Here is a 16,371-nt window from a genome sequence, read left to right as displayed (position 1 = left end):
GCTCCTGTCCTGGGTCTTGCTTTCCACCCTGAGCTACCACTCTAACACCTGTGCAGAGACATCAGGGATGTCTGCACACATCACAGAAGCTGATGGGGCCAGGCAAGCAGCGGTGGCTCAGGACCAGAAGGAGATCTCATCTCTCAGGCTCCTTCCTTCTTGTCTTACAAAAAAAAAAAAAAAAAAAAAAAAAAAATTTCCCTATCTTGAATCTCTCCCCATGTCTGTCTCTCCATGTCTCTCTTTGCTTCATGCCTTTCTACTGTGCTGCTTAAGTTGGTTTTTCCATGGGAGGATGTGGTAAGAACTCTTTGGAGCCACAGCATATACCTGGCATATCTTCCTTGGTGTCAGTTTTACTTTGAAGATTTAGTGAGAGACAAATCACTTTTTATACTGAAACCAACACAAGTATACTATGTAATGTAAATCAAAATTTGCATTTTTAAAGACAAAATAAGCACATCAAAAAAGACATTTCTCGCTTGTGACAGGTCTACTTTGGACTCCTCTGAGAGCCCTGAGGAGAATGGTTCACTGTCCCAAATCTTAGGGACTTCAAATCTTAGAAGTCCTCCGGAGGAAATTCTTAGAGCAGCGACGACAACCTTAGACAAACTTAAACAGCAGACAGAGGGCAGGTATGAAGAGGTGAGTTGGGTAGGGTGATGCCACAGAGGGAGGTGGGAACTGGCTAATCAGAATTTCCCTGGATTGATGCCATGACCAAATGTGACTCAGTATTACCAAACATGGAGGCTTTTAATGAGAAGTTTGACAGTAGGTTTGAATGGAATCTGTTTTGGTTATATTGTTTCTTGACAGTGCAGGGGAGTGAATGATTTTGTGCATGCTAGGCAGACATTCCACCACTGAGCTCAATGGCCATCCCTGAAATCTGGTTTCTAAAGGTTCACAACCAATTTAAATTTTTAGAAAGAAACTGCACCGTGTCTAAATGTTTGCAAGCTGGTGCGGCCTGTAAGACTTCAGTTTGCCTCTGGCTCAGAGTTTCCTCCGGCTGTTTCAGTTCATCAACCTCAGCTAAAATCAAGACAGGAGGAGCAACACAAACCACAGGGCAATCTCTCTTCCCTACTTCTACCTCCCCACTGGGTTCCCATTAACCTTGGAGTATCTAGGTCAGGAATACCCTTCCCCACACACAAAACAGCGTGGATTATATCAGAGAAGCTGAGCTATAGGAAAAAAATGAGGGAAGAAAAGTTTGACGAGAAGGCCAAAGGAAGATGAAGCCCCAAATGAGGAACTCTGGTAACTTATCCCTTCTCCCCTACCTCCTTCCCTGACTTGCAGACCTCCCGGACAGTGAAAAGGAACTTACAGCCTCGCCAATGAGCTGCCTCTCTCCTAGCCCTTCCAACCCCTGGGTGACAAAGTCTGCCAAAACCAGAGATAGCAAGATCTGCCTGGTCAGACTTTGTCACCATTTTGAACCCCTCTGACCTCCACAAACATTTCTTCTACTCTCCAAAGTTATGTGAAGCCCAAACCTATGTCTCCAAGGTCTTAGGTGATGTTCCTGAGAGTTGGGGCCAGTGGGGTGCATGAAGTCGCAGGAGAGTCTGGAGCCCTCCGGCAGGACAGCCTGAGGAGGCAGGACTGCAAGGAAGCCTCTGAGGAGGACTGCACTTCTCTCCACTGGGAGGAAAGGAAGCACTGGTTCCTACCCAGCCACTGTCTCCCTGATCTAGAGGAATATGAAGGTAAAACATCTTCAGAGTCTGAAACAGAAAGCAAAGCTTCTGCAGCTGAAAGGTGAGGCAAACATGAAAGACCAGGAATAGAAACAGAACAAGAGACAAATAGTTAACCCTGAGTCTGGATGGATGAAGGAGGAAGTGAGAATTAGACAGGTGAGGTGGAAAAGAGGGGTCTTCAGTCATAGAACCATATAAGGAAATCACAATTTTCATGCCCCTAAACTCTCCTTCCCCTCCCAGCAACTGAAATCCTTTCTTTGACCATCTGTCCAGGAGGATAAAAATACCCAGGCTGAGCACCTTGCCAAATATTTCCAAGAACCTGTTTACTGACCATTTGATTGACTTGGAGAGATCTGGTCAGCAGCTCCATCACCCAAAAAGGACTGAGAATGAAACTTGCTTGACATCCCAGGTCTCAGGCACGTGGGATTCACAACCCTGTCCCCATGATCGCCCATCTTCCTCCTTCTCCCATCACTCTGTTGCCTGGAGATGGCCAATCAATAGGTAGTCAGAAAAATCTCAGCCTTCCGAGTCTGCTCCTTCTTTTCTCTTTACATAACAGGTCCCACAGAGGGTGGGAAAGGGTCAAGCCAAGGGAAAGGTCGGGATTGAATAGAAGCCGTGTAAAATAGCTCATCGATGGTCTTGCTGCCACTGACCTTTGTGCTAAGCAGTCTAGGCCACTGCAGGAAAAAAGGTCAAAGACATGCAATATGTTCAGATAAGGAATCTAAGAGTTACTGCAGCATTGCATTGTATGTCCAGCATGCTCTATTCCTCAGTTTATCACCTCAAATGGTGGGAAGCTTCTCCCCACTGCTGTGTACTGAAGAGTTAAGAAGGTTCAAGCAGGGTGCGGTGGCACACTCCTGGAATCCCAGCTACTTGGTAGCCTGAGGCAGGGGATCACACCCTAAGGCCAGGCTGGGACTACTTGGTGAGACCCTGTCTCAAAGCAAAAAAACAAAACAAAACAAAACAAAAACAACAACAACAACAACAACAACAAAAACGCCGGGGATATGATTCAGAGGTGGAGTGCTCTTTTAGGTTCAAATTTCTAGTACTGCAAAAAAAATTTTTTCCCAGTTAATTTCCAGAGTGTGACAGGCCTATAAAGCATAATAGGAATATGAAAGAGAAAGTTTTAGGGCTCCCAGAGCTCCATTATGAGATGCTGGTGTGGGGGGCGGGATATACAGGGCCCAGTCAGCGCCAGGGTGGGCAGGAGTCCCCATGGTGCCCTGCCGCCCCCCTGCCACCTGAACTCCAGGCAAGTCAGCTCCTGTACCCTGTGTTGCTGCCCCCAAAGGGGAAGGAAATCCTCTTTTATTTTAGATAAAAAAACACTTAATTGACATTGTGCGAATACTGCTCATGTGTGAGGGGAAAGTGAGGAACGAGAGACGGTAAGTGAGAAATGAAAGATGGAGACCAGGCAGAGACACAAGAGAGAGTCTGCTCCTCAGAGCTGACGATGACGGCCATCTTTCTACAGGAGAGAGAGGCAGCCCAGGCTGGGGTTCTGGATTTTCATCGGGAGGCTCAGGGGTCAGAGCTGGGCAGGCCCTAACATGGGTGTCACTGAAGATGGCCGTGGAGAGGCTAAGCAAGGACCTTATAATGCATACCTTTTTAATCCTTTCAACAGTGTTCTGAGGTAAACATGGTTATTTAACTCCCCATTTTACAAATGAACTGTCGCATAGAGAGGTTAAACAAGGTGCTTAAGGTCACAAAGCTGGTTAAGTGGTAGAAGCAGAATTTGATTTTAGGAAGCTTGGCTCTAGGGTCCACAGGCTTACCTACTATTTCTTCTGAAAAGCATAGGAGGCCTAATCCCTGAACCTTTTCCAGGTTCTAGACTCACCTATTGGACCAGGACCTGCAACCCTGGATCTGTAGCCATCACTGAGAGGAAACTTTCAGTTTAGAACATGGAAGTGGAGCGGGGAGTGGGCCCATGCCTGTCATCCCAGCAGCTTGGGAGGCTGAGGCAGGAGGATCACAAGTTCAAAGCCAGCCTCAGCAAGTGCGAGGCACTAAGCAACTCAGTGAGACCTGCCTCTAAATAAAATACAAAATAGGGCTGGGGTGTGGCTCAGTGGTTGAGTGCCCCTGAGTTCAATCCCCAGGACCCCACCCCACCGCCCCCCCAAAAAGACAAAGAAAATGGAGGTGGATGGAGAACAGGAAAATCTTTTGATCTCCCATTTTATAACTATTGTGGTCATGGGTCTTTAGGACAGGGACTGGGGCCTTTGGAGGATCAGTAAAGTATCCCATATCTACTTTATGCATTCTATGACCTCCATGTGGTCCAGGAAAAGAATTCTAGGAGGGGTCTGTAGACTATTCAAAGAAATGTGAAAAGATCCTCTTCTTCACCCTACTCCACAAAATCAACTTCTATACGATGGTTTTTACTGACCATATCCTTGGTCACATCCTCTCTCCACACTTTGCCTCCTCAGTGCCCCAACCCAAATTAGATTCTTGTATTTCCAATTTGTTCAAAGTAGCCATGGTAGACAAAGACCCTGGTTAGGAAGTACGTGCTTCTTTCTTACAATTTTCATTCTCTTTAGCTGTTTTTTTACTTTAGATAATTTTCTTTCTGACTTTTCTCAGATCTTCCTATACTAGACTGGACCTAACTAGATCTCCTCTAATGGCTGTATGTGTAGGTTACAGCTCTTTAAAAAATTTGAAGGCAGAGCTGGGCACAGTGGCCTGTCTCAACAACTTAGTAAGACCCTATCTCAAAAGAAGAGGGGACTTGGGGCTGGGGATGTGGCTCGAGCGGTAGCGCGCTCGCCTGGCATGTGTGCAACCCGGGTTCGATCCTCAGCACCACATACCAACAAAGATGTTGTGTCCGCCGAGAACTAAAAAATAAATATTAAAAAAATTTCTCTCTGTCTCTCTCTCTCCTCTCTCACTCTCTCTTTAAAAAAAAAAAAAAAAAAAAGAAGAGGGGACTGAGTTCAATCTCTGGTACCCCCCCACCGCCCCAAACAAAAAACGGGGGTGGGGATTTGTGTGCTGAGGGCATAGCTCAATGGTTGACCACCCCTGAGTTCACTCACTGCTGAAATAAATAAACAGCATGTGAGAGAGCCAGACTAACCCCCCATTCCAATGCTGGGCTGACACCCAGGGAAGTGTCCAAGTGACCCCTGCAGAAAACGTCCTGGCTGAGGTAGAAATTGTACAGAGAAGGCCAAAGGAAGTAGAGAGGGGCCTCTGTGCTGTAAGGGAGGGAGGGTTTCCTCTAAGGGAGCCGTTCTAGCTACTTCCTTCCTCAGATTTTGCTGTGCTGCTGAATATAGAGTCACTAGTCACATGAAGCTACATTAAAAAAAATCAAAATTCAGATCATCGCCACAGTAGCCATATTTCAGAGTTCAATTGCCACATGTGGCTAGTGGCTATATTGGACAACACAGATGCAGAACGTGTCCATCATATAGAGAATTCTTTAAGACAGTGCTGAATTAGGGATTTTAGGGTATCAGGAGGAGATGCATATGTTCTGGCCCTTTCAGGACCCAATCTCTAAGAGGCCTTGGGTGTAGATTGTCTGTCTTCTCCCTGCCTGTAGCCAGACTGTGTGCACAAGCTGCTTCTCTGCACCAGTAGCCAGACTGCGTGCACAAGCCGCTGGCCTGCGAGCTCCTGGGCCTCTTTATCCCTTTGTCTTGCTCTCTGGTCGGCTCTAGTCCTCACTCCACCCTCCTAGTCCCTGGAAAACAAGCTGCAGAAAAAACTTTTCCATCAACTTTGACCTAGTTTCCTGGTCACAGATTCAAAAGGGGAGGAGCCACTACATTTTTAAACAGGTGAAAAAGAGGGGAAGGAGTTCAGGTGAGAGTCACCTTGGCAACAGGGAGAGCTCTAGATTGACACAATGGTAATGAAAAACAGATGGCTAGCCAGGAAAGGTGGCATTCATCTGCAAACCCAGATTCAGGAGGCTATGTCAGAGGACTGAAAGTTCAGGCCAGCCTTAAAGAGACCGGACACACACACACACACACACAAAATAGGGCTGGGGTATAGCTCAATGGTAAAGCATCCTTAGTTCAATCCTGTTCAAAAGGAGGGAGCAAGCCAAGAGAAGAAAGCAAAAGAGCTATGGAGAATGAAAGTTTAAAAAAAAAAAAGATTGAGGTGAAAAAAATCTTTTTTCAATTTCATTTTCTACTCAATTCACATTATTTTAATACCTTTTTAACAATATTTATTTTAGTTGGACCCAATACCTCTATTTCGTTTATTTATTTTTACATGGTGCTGAGGATCAAATCCAGAGCCCCGCATGTAGAAGGTGAGTATTCTACCGCTGAGCCACAACCCGAACCCCAATAGCTTTTAGCTTTTTTTTTTTAAACTATCTTTTTTTTTTTTTTTAAGGAGAGATTGAGAGGAGAGAGAGAGAGAATTTTTAATATTTATTTTTTAGTTCTCGGCAGACACAACATCTTTGTTGGTATGTGGTGCTGAGGATCCAACCCGGGCCGCACACATGCCAGGCGAGCGCGCTACCGCTTGAGCCACATCCCCAGCCCCCAATAGCTTTTTTTTGTTTTTTAATATCTATTTTTTAGTTGTAGTTGGACACAATACCTTTACTTACTTATTTTTATGTGGTGCTAAGGATTGAACCCAGAGTCTTGCACATGCTAGGTGAGTGCACCACAACCCAGCCCCTGATTTTAATACAGAACTTCTAGGAACCTATTTGGAATTGGTGTGTGGACATCCAAAGAAAAGCCAACCCCCAAGTATGGACCAAGACTGAATCTGGGGCCGTGTATAAATAAATAAAATAAAGTTCCACTAACAACTAAAAAAAACATTTAAAAATGAATCTGTCTTAAGATTTAAATGAATCAAAAAATCAGAAAGTACTGTGTATTGACCTCTGCCATATCAGTTTCTCACCTGTCACTCCTTTCAGAAGAATACAAATCATTTCAACTAGTGGTGAAATTTAATCTATTATTAAAAATATGTGAAATAAATAGGAATTACTGAAACATTCTAAGGGTGGGGTTAAAATCTAGCAAACATTTTCTGAGTTATGAGTATGTGCTTGGATAAGAACTGTGCTAGCAAGATAGCCGCTTCCAAAGAGGGTGATACTCATAGGTCTTCAACTCTCAAGTTCTGAATAAAGGTTCTTCTTTATGAGCATGTAAACTACATTTATACTGGGAAGAACTTCTGTCATGCAAAGTAAATTATGAAAAAGCGAACTTCATCCCTTCCCTTTCAAATCCCTTTTCTCTCTGTTTAAAATTCATGTACTCCAAAAGTGGAGGAATTTTATGGTTACCTATGGATGTGAAAAACTAGCCTAGACAACTAGAAGATTCCACTGCAATTCTTTAGTGAATTGGAAAACAGACTAAACTAGCTCAAATCCCTTCCTGCTTCCCTCCTACCTGAACTCTGTTTTTTAGAATAGGGAGTGTTCTTTCCACAATGTTTTTAGTAGTATCAATTGTGAGGAAGAGAAGTTTCTTTAGGAATACCTTTTTTTCTAATAACTTTCCAATGCCACCGCAACAGACAAGAGACAAGAAAAAATATCTGCAATTAAAAACTTTTATTTTTTTTAAACAAAGAATACCCCCCTCTGGGGTGAAAATATATCTGGTTAAGTACAAAATATAGTTTTTATCATACAAAAAGATACACAATTAAAATACAAAAAAACCGAAATCATCTTTAGCCCACATAGTTTCTGGCTGCAGTAATTCTCAGAAGAGGGTGGAGCTCAGTGCTCTGACACAGGACAGCTGGACAAAGTGCTGTGGCTGAGGGTGACTGGCCAAGTGCTAGTGGCTGCAGTGAGGGGCTGACAGCCCTTCCTCCTAAGGCTGGGCGGAGGGACTTGCCCGGGCCTCTCATGGCAGTGTCAGGAGGCTCTGATCACAGTCCTGGGGCTTCTAGATGCAGAGTCCCTCCAAGTTTAGTCACAGTGAGCAAGGCTGAGAGCAGCAACTCATTCATACAATTAGAGTGTCAGGATCACGTAATTCCAAACACTGGGACAAAGTCTCAAAAGTAATAATACTAACACTTGTTTTGAGTGTGTCATTATGCTTACCCCTAAAGACATAGTAGACCAGTAGCTTACATTTGAGACAGAGAAAACAAACAAAAACAAAACCTGACAGGAGCTAAAGTGCTAAGAACATCACCTCAGAATCAATTCCAAGGAGTCGTATAAAAAGAAAAACAGATTCTCCTGCATGAATACATTTCAACAGGAGAACACCAGTGCAACAGGCTCTAACAATGGCTTTTAAGACCTTTGGTGGGGCACAGTTACTACTGCTTTAAGCAAAGTTAAAGTTCATTTTAAGCAAAGACACCTCAAAGCAGTTTTCCTATAATTCATGGGGAGGAAGCACCTCTCTGAAACCCAAACCAATTCAGCCCTGGAGAGTTTTTCGTTTATAAGGGTACAAAACAGAGGAACACCAGTTTTAAGAACTTTCTTTTCCCCAAGTTTTGGCCATGGTTTTCCCTTTCCTAGTGTGCTAAATTGGCTCTGGTTCCATGTGGAACAGCAGTTCAAGATTTGAAGTTGTTATAAATCTGTAACTCCCTTCGATAAACCTTGGGAAGACCATACCATAAGGCCATTTCTATCTCGGAACTCAAAACTACTGAAAATGCCTCAGTTTTCAAGGAGATCTGAAAAATCGGATCGGCCTGAATTTTTCCAAACCCATCTAGCAAACACTCCCATATCACAACATTGGCGCTGGTGGACGACGAGTTCGCACCATTTGAGGCCTGAAGATTGCCTGCTGATCCCTCCTACTTTGGGGAGTCAGAGGCTGGGGTGGATCCACACCTCACTGTAGAGACTATTTAGTCTCTAAAAAAGTGAGAGTCCAGGAAGAGAGGTGGAAAGAAACAAGTAGGTCCCGCTGCTTCTTTTCTCCCACATGCTCACTGCACATTGTTGTTGAGGATGCAAGGATCCACCTGAGAGGAAGAAAGAAGAGACTATTTTAATTTGGGTAAGAACTAGAGCAAGAATCTATTTAGCAATCTCTCCAAGTCAACTTCCTATGGAAGGCTTAGGACAAATGTTAACAGTAAAAATGACATTTCTTACCTCAGTGTATGTGGGTGGTGGCATGAACTGGAACTCAGGAGCATACATAAAGATAGGGCTGTCTTGAGAGCCATCTACATCATCTAGCAGAGGAGTTGTAGGGCTCTCCAATCTGTGATCTTCAGGAATGATATCCATGTAGCAAGGAGGAGCTATAAAGAGAAAATAGGGGAATAAGAAGCCTAGCCAAGAAATGCCATATCATCACAAACTTACAAGGCCAGAGGGAAGAAAAGACATCAGGTGTGCTCACCTTCTGGGGTACCAGGGATGTTTAAATCAACCCAACTCATTTCAGAGCTGGTTTGGCTGGCCATGCTCGATGTCCTGCTGCTTAGACCTGACCTGCTGCCGATTACCAGGGGTAGGTCAAGGATGACTTTCTTGGAGCCTGGTACACTAACATAGATCTAGAAAGAAAGATGACAGTATGTTAGATGAGAAGTCTGGAGAGAACACCACTGTTGTGACAGATGAGCAATTACCGTGGCAGAGCTATCCCCACCCACTCACCAGTAAGAAATATTCAACTCGAAGGATGTTGCAGCCCAGGATGGATGGCCTGATCTTTTGCACCCGAAGGCTCTTGCCACGCCATGATGCACATGCTCCTGAGATAATATGATTGCCTCTGACGGATGACAACTTCTGAGTCAGCACCTTGGTCTGGCCATTGGCAAGGTAAGTGTGGCGGGCCACAATGGCTGCTTTGGGGACTACAATGCGGGAACAAGTATTCTCAAAGTCAGCATGGATGGAAATGTCATCACCTAGCAATGAAAAAGACAAAAACATATTAATTGATACTCAGTACAGTTAATGATATCTCCTTTGCCCTATCCCAAGTTCTCAGACCCAAACCCACATTTCTTGTTATATTTGTCCACCATTTTAAAATTAGGTTTTTACCTTCACAGAATCCTTTTCTGTCAATTCGAGCAGAAACAGAGACTCGCCCATCAGGAATGAACATACAGGAAACTTTTTTCTCCTTTTTAGCAGATACGGGTGCCTATGTACAAAGGGAAAAAGTGTTTTGAAGTGATTCAATGTAATGCCTAAGATACCTAATTTACCATCCTGTGACCAAGGAGAATAGAATATTAAAAATGAACCTCACCATTAAATCAGGGGTATTGACATCCACTAGATCCATCACTTCAAAGTTTTTCTTTGTCTCTTGAGTTGGCTGGCTGGGGCGATCAAGAAAAGCCTTCACCCAGTAGTCTACACAACCATATTTTCCTTTGAAAGATGTCCCCAGAGGCCTATGTCAAAACAAAACAAAAAAAGGAAACAATTTTAAAATGCTCTCCAAGAACAGTAAGTGATCACAAGAGATTTTTTTTTTTTTTTTTTTTTTTAAGACATGGAGAGTCCAAAATGCATTTAACTGATACCTACCCTTGAGGAAGCTCAAAGCCGAATTTGTACTCATATTTGTTCCCAGGTCTCATGATCACCATCTCATTCTCACCTGAAGAAAGAGAAAGAAAGCAAAGTTCTATTTAGGTTTCTTGTTACACTTAAAAAGCTTTTGTGTGATGAGGAATGCTTGGGCAGCATGCAAGGATATTTTAATACCCCCATTTTCATCCCTTACAATCTTAAGTGAAAGATTCTGATGCATTTTCTTGCAAAGAAGGTTGCAAAGCTCTGCAATGCTGAAAGGCTCACCCAGGATGGTTACCCCAGGAATCAAAGAATGAACAATCTATGTATTCAGATCCCTCAAGATCATCTTCAGGACCCAAAAAGTAAGAGATTGTACAGATCACCCCTTTTGGAGGGTAGGAACACGTTTGCAAATTGAAACTTAAACAGAAAAAGCAATACTTAATTCAAACCACTCAAACTGAGCAACTTAAAAATTTTAATATGAATTCCTTTGCAATCTCTAATCAGCTTTCACCCTCCAACAAAGAACTGGGCCATCTACCTGTGGGCTGGTCTTCCAAGAGAAGTGTGTCTTCGTAGCGGAGGTAGTCCAAGGTCTGTTTGCATTGCTGGGATCCCTGCAACCAGAGGACTTTTGCCACTCCGCAAGCCAGGATCCGGACGGCTTTGACTCGAGTCACTTCACACACTTCCACCGTCACCCGGCCAGTCACCTTCTCCCCACTGCCGTACACTTTTTCAGGGTCGTTAAAGAGCACTTCAAAAGACTTGATCTTCTTGAACATCACCATGATTGGGCTGAGTTGGCTCAAGTGTCAAAAACGAAGGGAAGAGGGCAAAAAAAAAAAAAAAAAAGACCCTAAATCCAATAGGGCACTTTACAGGAAATTTCGGTCTTCCTAAGGAATGGGGGTGTCCTTAGCAGGTTGGGCTTTAAAAACAAAATTTAAAGAAGCCCACAAAGGGATTTTTAAGTTCTCGAAAAGGTGCCTAAAATTTTCAAGTTGCTGGCAGTGCCAACTCCTTCCTTCCTTTCCTCCAGCGGCCGAGGAACGGCTCCCGAGCGCGGCAGGAGGCAGTCGGCGAGCGCACCAGGAACCCAGAGGAGTTTGCAGCCTGAGCCGGAAACGGCTCTATATAGGGGCGCGAGCCCGCGGGGCCACGCGAGCGCGAGCCCGGAGGCTCGTGCTGCCCTCGTGCACAGCCCTCCCATTGGCTGCCTGCTCCTTGTTTACCGGGAGCTCGGCCAATCAGCCAGGCCCGGCGGCGCGTGGACACGGTGTGCTGCTGCGGGGGGAGCGGTGGTGGGGCGAGTGCGCCGCCCGCGGGGGCGGGGGAAGCCGGCCCAGGGGGCGCGCCCCGGAGCCGCGCGGCCCTCGGGGCGCGGTTCCTGTTTCTCCAGGTAAAGGAGCGTGTGCCTGTGAGAGGCGGCCGCTGGCGCCCGGCTCGCCCACCCTGGCTCCCGGAGCACGGGGAGGCCTGTCCTGCGGCCGGTCCCCAGGAGGCCTGCCGCACCTGAGACCCCTGGACCGCGGGCGTGCACCCCGCGCCCCCCCCCAGAACCGAGGGACGGAAACGGCCAGGAGCGCCCACATCCTGTTGTTGTCCCCGCGTCTGCCTGAGAAGTCGGGGACACGGTGTCCCCCGCTTGGCCCAGGGCCTCCCTCTGAGGCGTGACCTCTCCCTCCTGCTTGTCCAGGAAGGAAAGACAAGGGGCTTTGATGAGGGAAAGGAAGCCTCGCCCTTGCCTCTGTCCTCCGGCCTGCCTCCCCTTCCCCGCCCGCTACAGCCAGGGTGCGGTGGCCAGGGTGCGAGGGTCCCACCCTCTCAGCCTTCAGGTTGGTTCCCCTGTTGGTCACTGAGGTCTCCCGGGAAACACGCCATACACCTGTGTGAAGGGACAGTCGCCCCGCCCCCGCCCCCCAAGGAAAGAGAAGGTAGGGTCACAGAGCACTGTTCACGCCCCAAGGGACCCTGCTCCTGTGTGGGCTTCGGCCAAGCAGCCGCTGACTGCGAGATGTTTTCCTAAGTGTCTCAGAGAGAGAATCCGCAGCCCCTGTCCTCTCGCTCTCGCTCTTTCCCCCCTTGTCCTTCACAGTGCTGGGGATCGACCCCAGGGCGGCAGCGCATGAAGGGTGAACACGTTGCTGCTGAGGCCCATCCCCACCTCAGCAATTTTGTGTTCTAGTTTTCAGCTATTAGGGACTGAAATGGGCGTAGGGAAAGTGTTTACCATTGGGCTACATCCCCAACCCCCACGTTTTTGTTTTTGTTTTTGTTTTGGTTTGAGACAGGGTTATCAAGGCCAAGTTGCCCACACTGGCTTTAACCTTGGGATTCAGCTGTCTCAGCCCCCCAAGTAATTGGGATTACAGGTGTGTAGAGCCACACTGGCTCTAACTCACTTGGCTTTAATTCCTAGATTCTTTCCTTATCTGTACTGGGTTGTCAGGAGGTTATTACTTCATTCCTTTTGCTGTCCCTACACTTGAGATGGTGACGTAAATAAAAAGTACTTAAAAGTTCTACCTTCTTAGGGGGGGAAAAGGCTATTCATTGCTTTTAAGAATCCCTCTTCCTTCCTCATACACCCTACCAGGGTTGATAGCCTAAGGCTCACAAGTTACAACTCAACCCTAATATTAAGCAAGCTCAGAATCTGTTGGAAAACACATGCAGCACCCAATTCCAGGAATATGTTGATCCGTGGTGTGGGTTGGCGGTGGCACCTTGTTCTAGACAGTTAACCAGCAAGGCTTGAGGTATTTTCAGTTGATAAACAATATTGATTATTATGAGCAGGAAGGGTAGGGCTCTCACTAAAGTGATTTTATTTGTTTATTTATATAGATATTGGGGATTAAATTCAGGGGCTGTCTTCTACTGAACTATATCTCCAGCCCTTTTTATTTTCCATTTTGAGACAGAGTCTCATTAAATTGCCCAGGCTGTCCTTGCATTTAGGATCCTCCTGCCTCAGCTTCCTAAATTGCTGGGATTACAGGTATACACCACTGTACCAGGTATACACTACTATGTAACTTTGGAGGGAAGGTAGCTAGTAATAGAATAGAGTGGTTTTGATTGAGACATCTTCAAAGGGGAAAAAAACCTGATGTTTATTTATTTGGGGACATCTATGAAGTAGTGAATTTTTGAGTTTCTAAAAATCCTTTAACAGTTCTCTCCTAAGTTTCTACTTTGGGTTCTAGTTTTTTCTTATGTTCCCATTTTATGGAGCTCAGTGTAGACCACTTGTTTGCTCTGTGTTATGCCTGGGTTTCCTTGGATGCCAAAAAACTGTTTATCTTTGGCAGCAGCAGCTGCCTGCCTACCAGGCCTGTAGCCAAGGCATGTTCTGAAATAGAGGCCTCCTGGATATAGTTGTTTATAACCTTTCACCTTATAACCTGGTATTCTGATAGATATCTGTCTCCTAATTCTTCTTTTTCAGTTTTTGAGTCAAAGAAAAATATCTTGTAAATTCCTATCTTAAAGACAGGGTACGAACACTAGAGTAGAGTTTGAAGAAAAGGACAGACCCAGGAGGAACATAAAAGTAGGGCTCAGTCCATAGTTTTTAAAGTTAGGTCATATTTTACCTGCCCCTTCCTCACCCTCTTTATCCCAGTGCCAATAGGGAACTAAGTGGTGACTGTCATTCGTTGGCTTTACTGTAGATGACAGAGCCAAAGTTTTCAGGGAGGATAGTGCCTGTTGGCAGATAGAAACAAGGCCCTGATTGCCTTCTCTTCTCTTTAACCTCTGGCCTGACAAACATTTAGGACTCTAAAAACTGAGTTCCCAAAGCAAAAGAAATCCCTTCCTTTGTCCTTTTAATCACTTGTGTCACCTCCACTCCTAAACTTTTCTTTATCCTTACACACTTTCAAGTAAGTTTTGAATGAAAATGTGGGATTGAAAATTATAACTGTGTATATGGCCCCAAATCATAGATAAATAAGAATACACTAATAATTGTACAGCATCTTAGAGTAAAAAGTGACTTTAAGTAATTGTCATTTTTAAGCACCAATAAAGAACCCAGTTCTTTAGCTATTTATGTCAATATTATTTATAAATTATTTATCATTTTGTTCCAGAAAATATTTAAGGTTAGGTTATTTCATTTAACTCTCACAATAACCCTGTGACTCCATATAAATTTATTCAGGCTCAGAATGGTGAAGTAATTTGCCTGAGGTCACAGATTTTGTAAGTAGAGTAAGATCTTGAACCCAGGTCTGTTCAGTTAAAGTATGTTCTATGTTCCTTTTTTTTTTTTTTTTTTTTAGAATTTTTTTAATATTTATTTTTTAGTTCTCGGCGGACACAACATCATTGTTGGTATGTGGTGCTGAGGATCGAACCCGGGCCACACGCATGCCAGGCAAGCGCGCTACCGCTGAGCCACATCTCCAGCCCCCTATGTTCCTTTTTTTAAAATATTTTTTTTTTAGTTATGGATGGACCTTTATTTTATGTGGTGCTGAGAATTGAATCCAGTATCTCACACATGCTAGGCAAGTGTTCCACCACTGAGCTACAACTCCAACCTCATCTGTGTTCTTTTTAATGTGTTGTCCTGGCTCTCAGTGGTTTGACATGTAGTATCTTGTTTGATCTTCATATGGTTTTATAAAGGATTCAGGGCAAGACTCAGAGAATGGGGATTTTAGTAGATTGTTTTTGTTTTTAAAATCATTTCCCTTATTTTGGTTAAGTAACTTGTTTTAGGATACAGCTAGCATCTGGTGGAGCTACTCTTCAAACCCAGGATTGATTTTTTTATTTTTATTTTTTGAGTACCGGGGATTAGTCTCAGGGGCACTTTACCACTAAGCCACATCTCCAGTCCTATTTTGTATTTTATTTAGAGACAGTATCTCAGTGAGTTGCTTAGCACCTCTGTGTTGCTAAGGCTGGCTTTGAACTTGAGATCCTCCTGCCTCAGCCTCCTAAGCGATTGGGATTACAGGTGTGTACCACCATGCCAGCCTGGATTCTTAGTACTAGAATTCTTATCTCTAGGATGCCTTGTGAGTGCTCTTTGATGTTTAAATTTATCTTTAATTATAGTAGTCCCCCTTATTCAGGGGGAATATATTCCAGTACCCAAGTGGATGCCAAACTAGATCATACTGAACCCCATATATATTGTTTTTTTCTTATACATACCTATGATAAAGTTTAATAAAAAATTAGGTAAAGTAAGAGATTAACAATAATCATACATAGAACAATTAGAATGGTAATATACTGTGACAAAAGTTACATGAAAGTGATATTTCTCTGTTTCAAGATACCTTATGGTGCTGGCACCCACCATTCTTGTAATGATGAGATGATACAATGCTTAAATGAGAAGAAGTGGGGTGAATGACAGAGGCACAATAACCACAGCATTAGGCTACTATTGACCAGTGACTGTACTTATTTCAGACCACAGCATGGTTGTTGGTGGGTAACTGAAATTAGGACTAGTAAAGCAGGTCTATTGCATTAAAAATACCTCATTTGGAAGTCCACATTTCAGATTTAATTGAGGTTCTTTTGGGTTGTGTGGGGCAGGGGACAATGGTTGAATTCAGGGTTGCTTTCCACGGATCTATATCTTCAGAAGGGTCTGTTTTTTATTTTGAGAAAAGTTCTTGCTAAGTTACTGAGGCTAGCTTTGAACTTGGGCACCTCCTGCCTCAGCTTCAGAAGCTGGGATTACAGGAATATGAGATGGTGTCAACTATTGTCAAATTTCTACAAGAATAACCTATACCAGCTTTCTCTGTTGACTAAACTTATTTTTTATACTCTGGCTTCTGTTACCCCTAAAAGGTTTTCTCCAAACTTTGGAGTTTTTTTTTTTTTTTTTAAGGCCTTGTTCTCTTTTACTCCTGTATAATTTGAAAACTACCATCTTTAAAAAATTTAGACAGACATCTTTGCTTTTGTACTTCATGCTTTCCTTCTGTGCTAGCAGTTTTCTCCTTCCTCTTCTACTCTTCTCCTTCCTCTCCCTCCTTCACCTCTTCCTCCTCCTCCTAGCTTTTCTCAAGGGCTTCTCCTTAGCCCTCCCCTTTTCTTTCTTTTTTTTTTTTAAGTTTT

The 16,371-nt window shown here is 44.2% G+C and overlaps 1 protein-coding gene and 1 long non-coding RNA gene across 3 annotated transcripts; one reads left to right on the top strand and one right to left on the bottom strand.

The window, feature by feature from the left end:
- The first annotated feature begins 248 nt into the window (after positions 1-248).
- On the top strand, positions 249-2,931 carry LOC113176487 (uncharacterized). Of its 2 annotated transcripts, none has more exons than XR_003300071.2 (3): positions 249-372; positions 495-651; positions 1,528-2,931. It is a non-coding gene; the product is annotated as an uncharacterized LOC113176487 (long non-coding RNA). The 2 variants fall into 2 exon arrangements; XR_003300072.2 differs by having other exon boundaries at positions 256-300.
- A 4,398-nt stretch (positions 2,932-7,329) lies between these two features.
- Positions 7,330-11,390, bottom strand: Txnip (thioredoxin interacting protein). The gene is made up of 8 exons (XM_026380974.2): positions 10,811-11,390; positions 10,276-10,348; positions 9,992-10,139; positions 9,781-9,883; positions 9,385-9,641; positions 9,125-9,281; positions 8,872-9,023; positions 7,330-8,738 (listed from the first exon to the last, which is right to left on the bottom strand). Exons 1-8 carry the CDS (start codon positions 11,058-11,060, stop codon positions 8,703-8,705), a joined length of 1,176 nt encoding a protein of 391 aa, XP_026236759.2. The 5' UTR covers positions 11,061-11,390; the 3' UTR covers positions 7,330-8,702.
- Between the last annotated feature and the right edge of the window lie 4,981 nt (positions 11,391-16,371).

Source organism: Urocitellus parryii, chromosome 11 (genome assembly GCF_045843805.1).
Source record: "Urocitellus parryii isolate mUroPar1 chromosome 11, mUroPar1.hap1, whole genome shotgun sequence".
NCBI classification, from domain to species: domain Eukaryota; kingdom Metazoa; phylum Chordata; class Mammalia; order Rodentia; family Sciuridae; genus Urocitellus; species Urocitellus parryii.
Note: the sequence above shows the minus strand (reverse complement) of the source record. Positions and strands in the feature narration are given on the sequence as shown.

Excerpts from the sequence above, each read along its gene's own strand:
- Txnip (XM_026380974.2), bottom strand. The coding sequence starts at position 11,060 with ATGGTGATGTTCAAGAAGATCAAGTCTTTTGAAGTGCTCTTTAACGAC. Across the intron at positions 9,024-9,124 it reads CATCCCTGGTACCCCAGAAG|CTCCTCCTTGCTACATGGAT; the intron begins GTGAGCACACCT and ends TTCTCTTTATAG. Across the intron at positions 8,739-8,871 it reads CACCACCCACATACACTGAG|GTGGATCCTTGCATCCTCAA; the intron begins GTAAGAAATGTC and ends TCTTCCTCTCAG.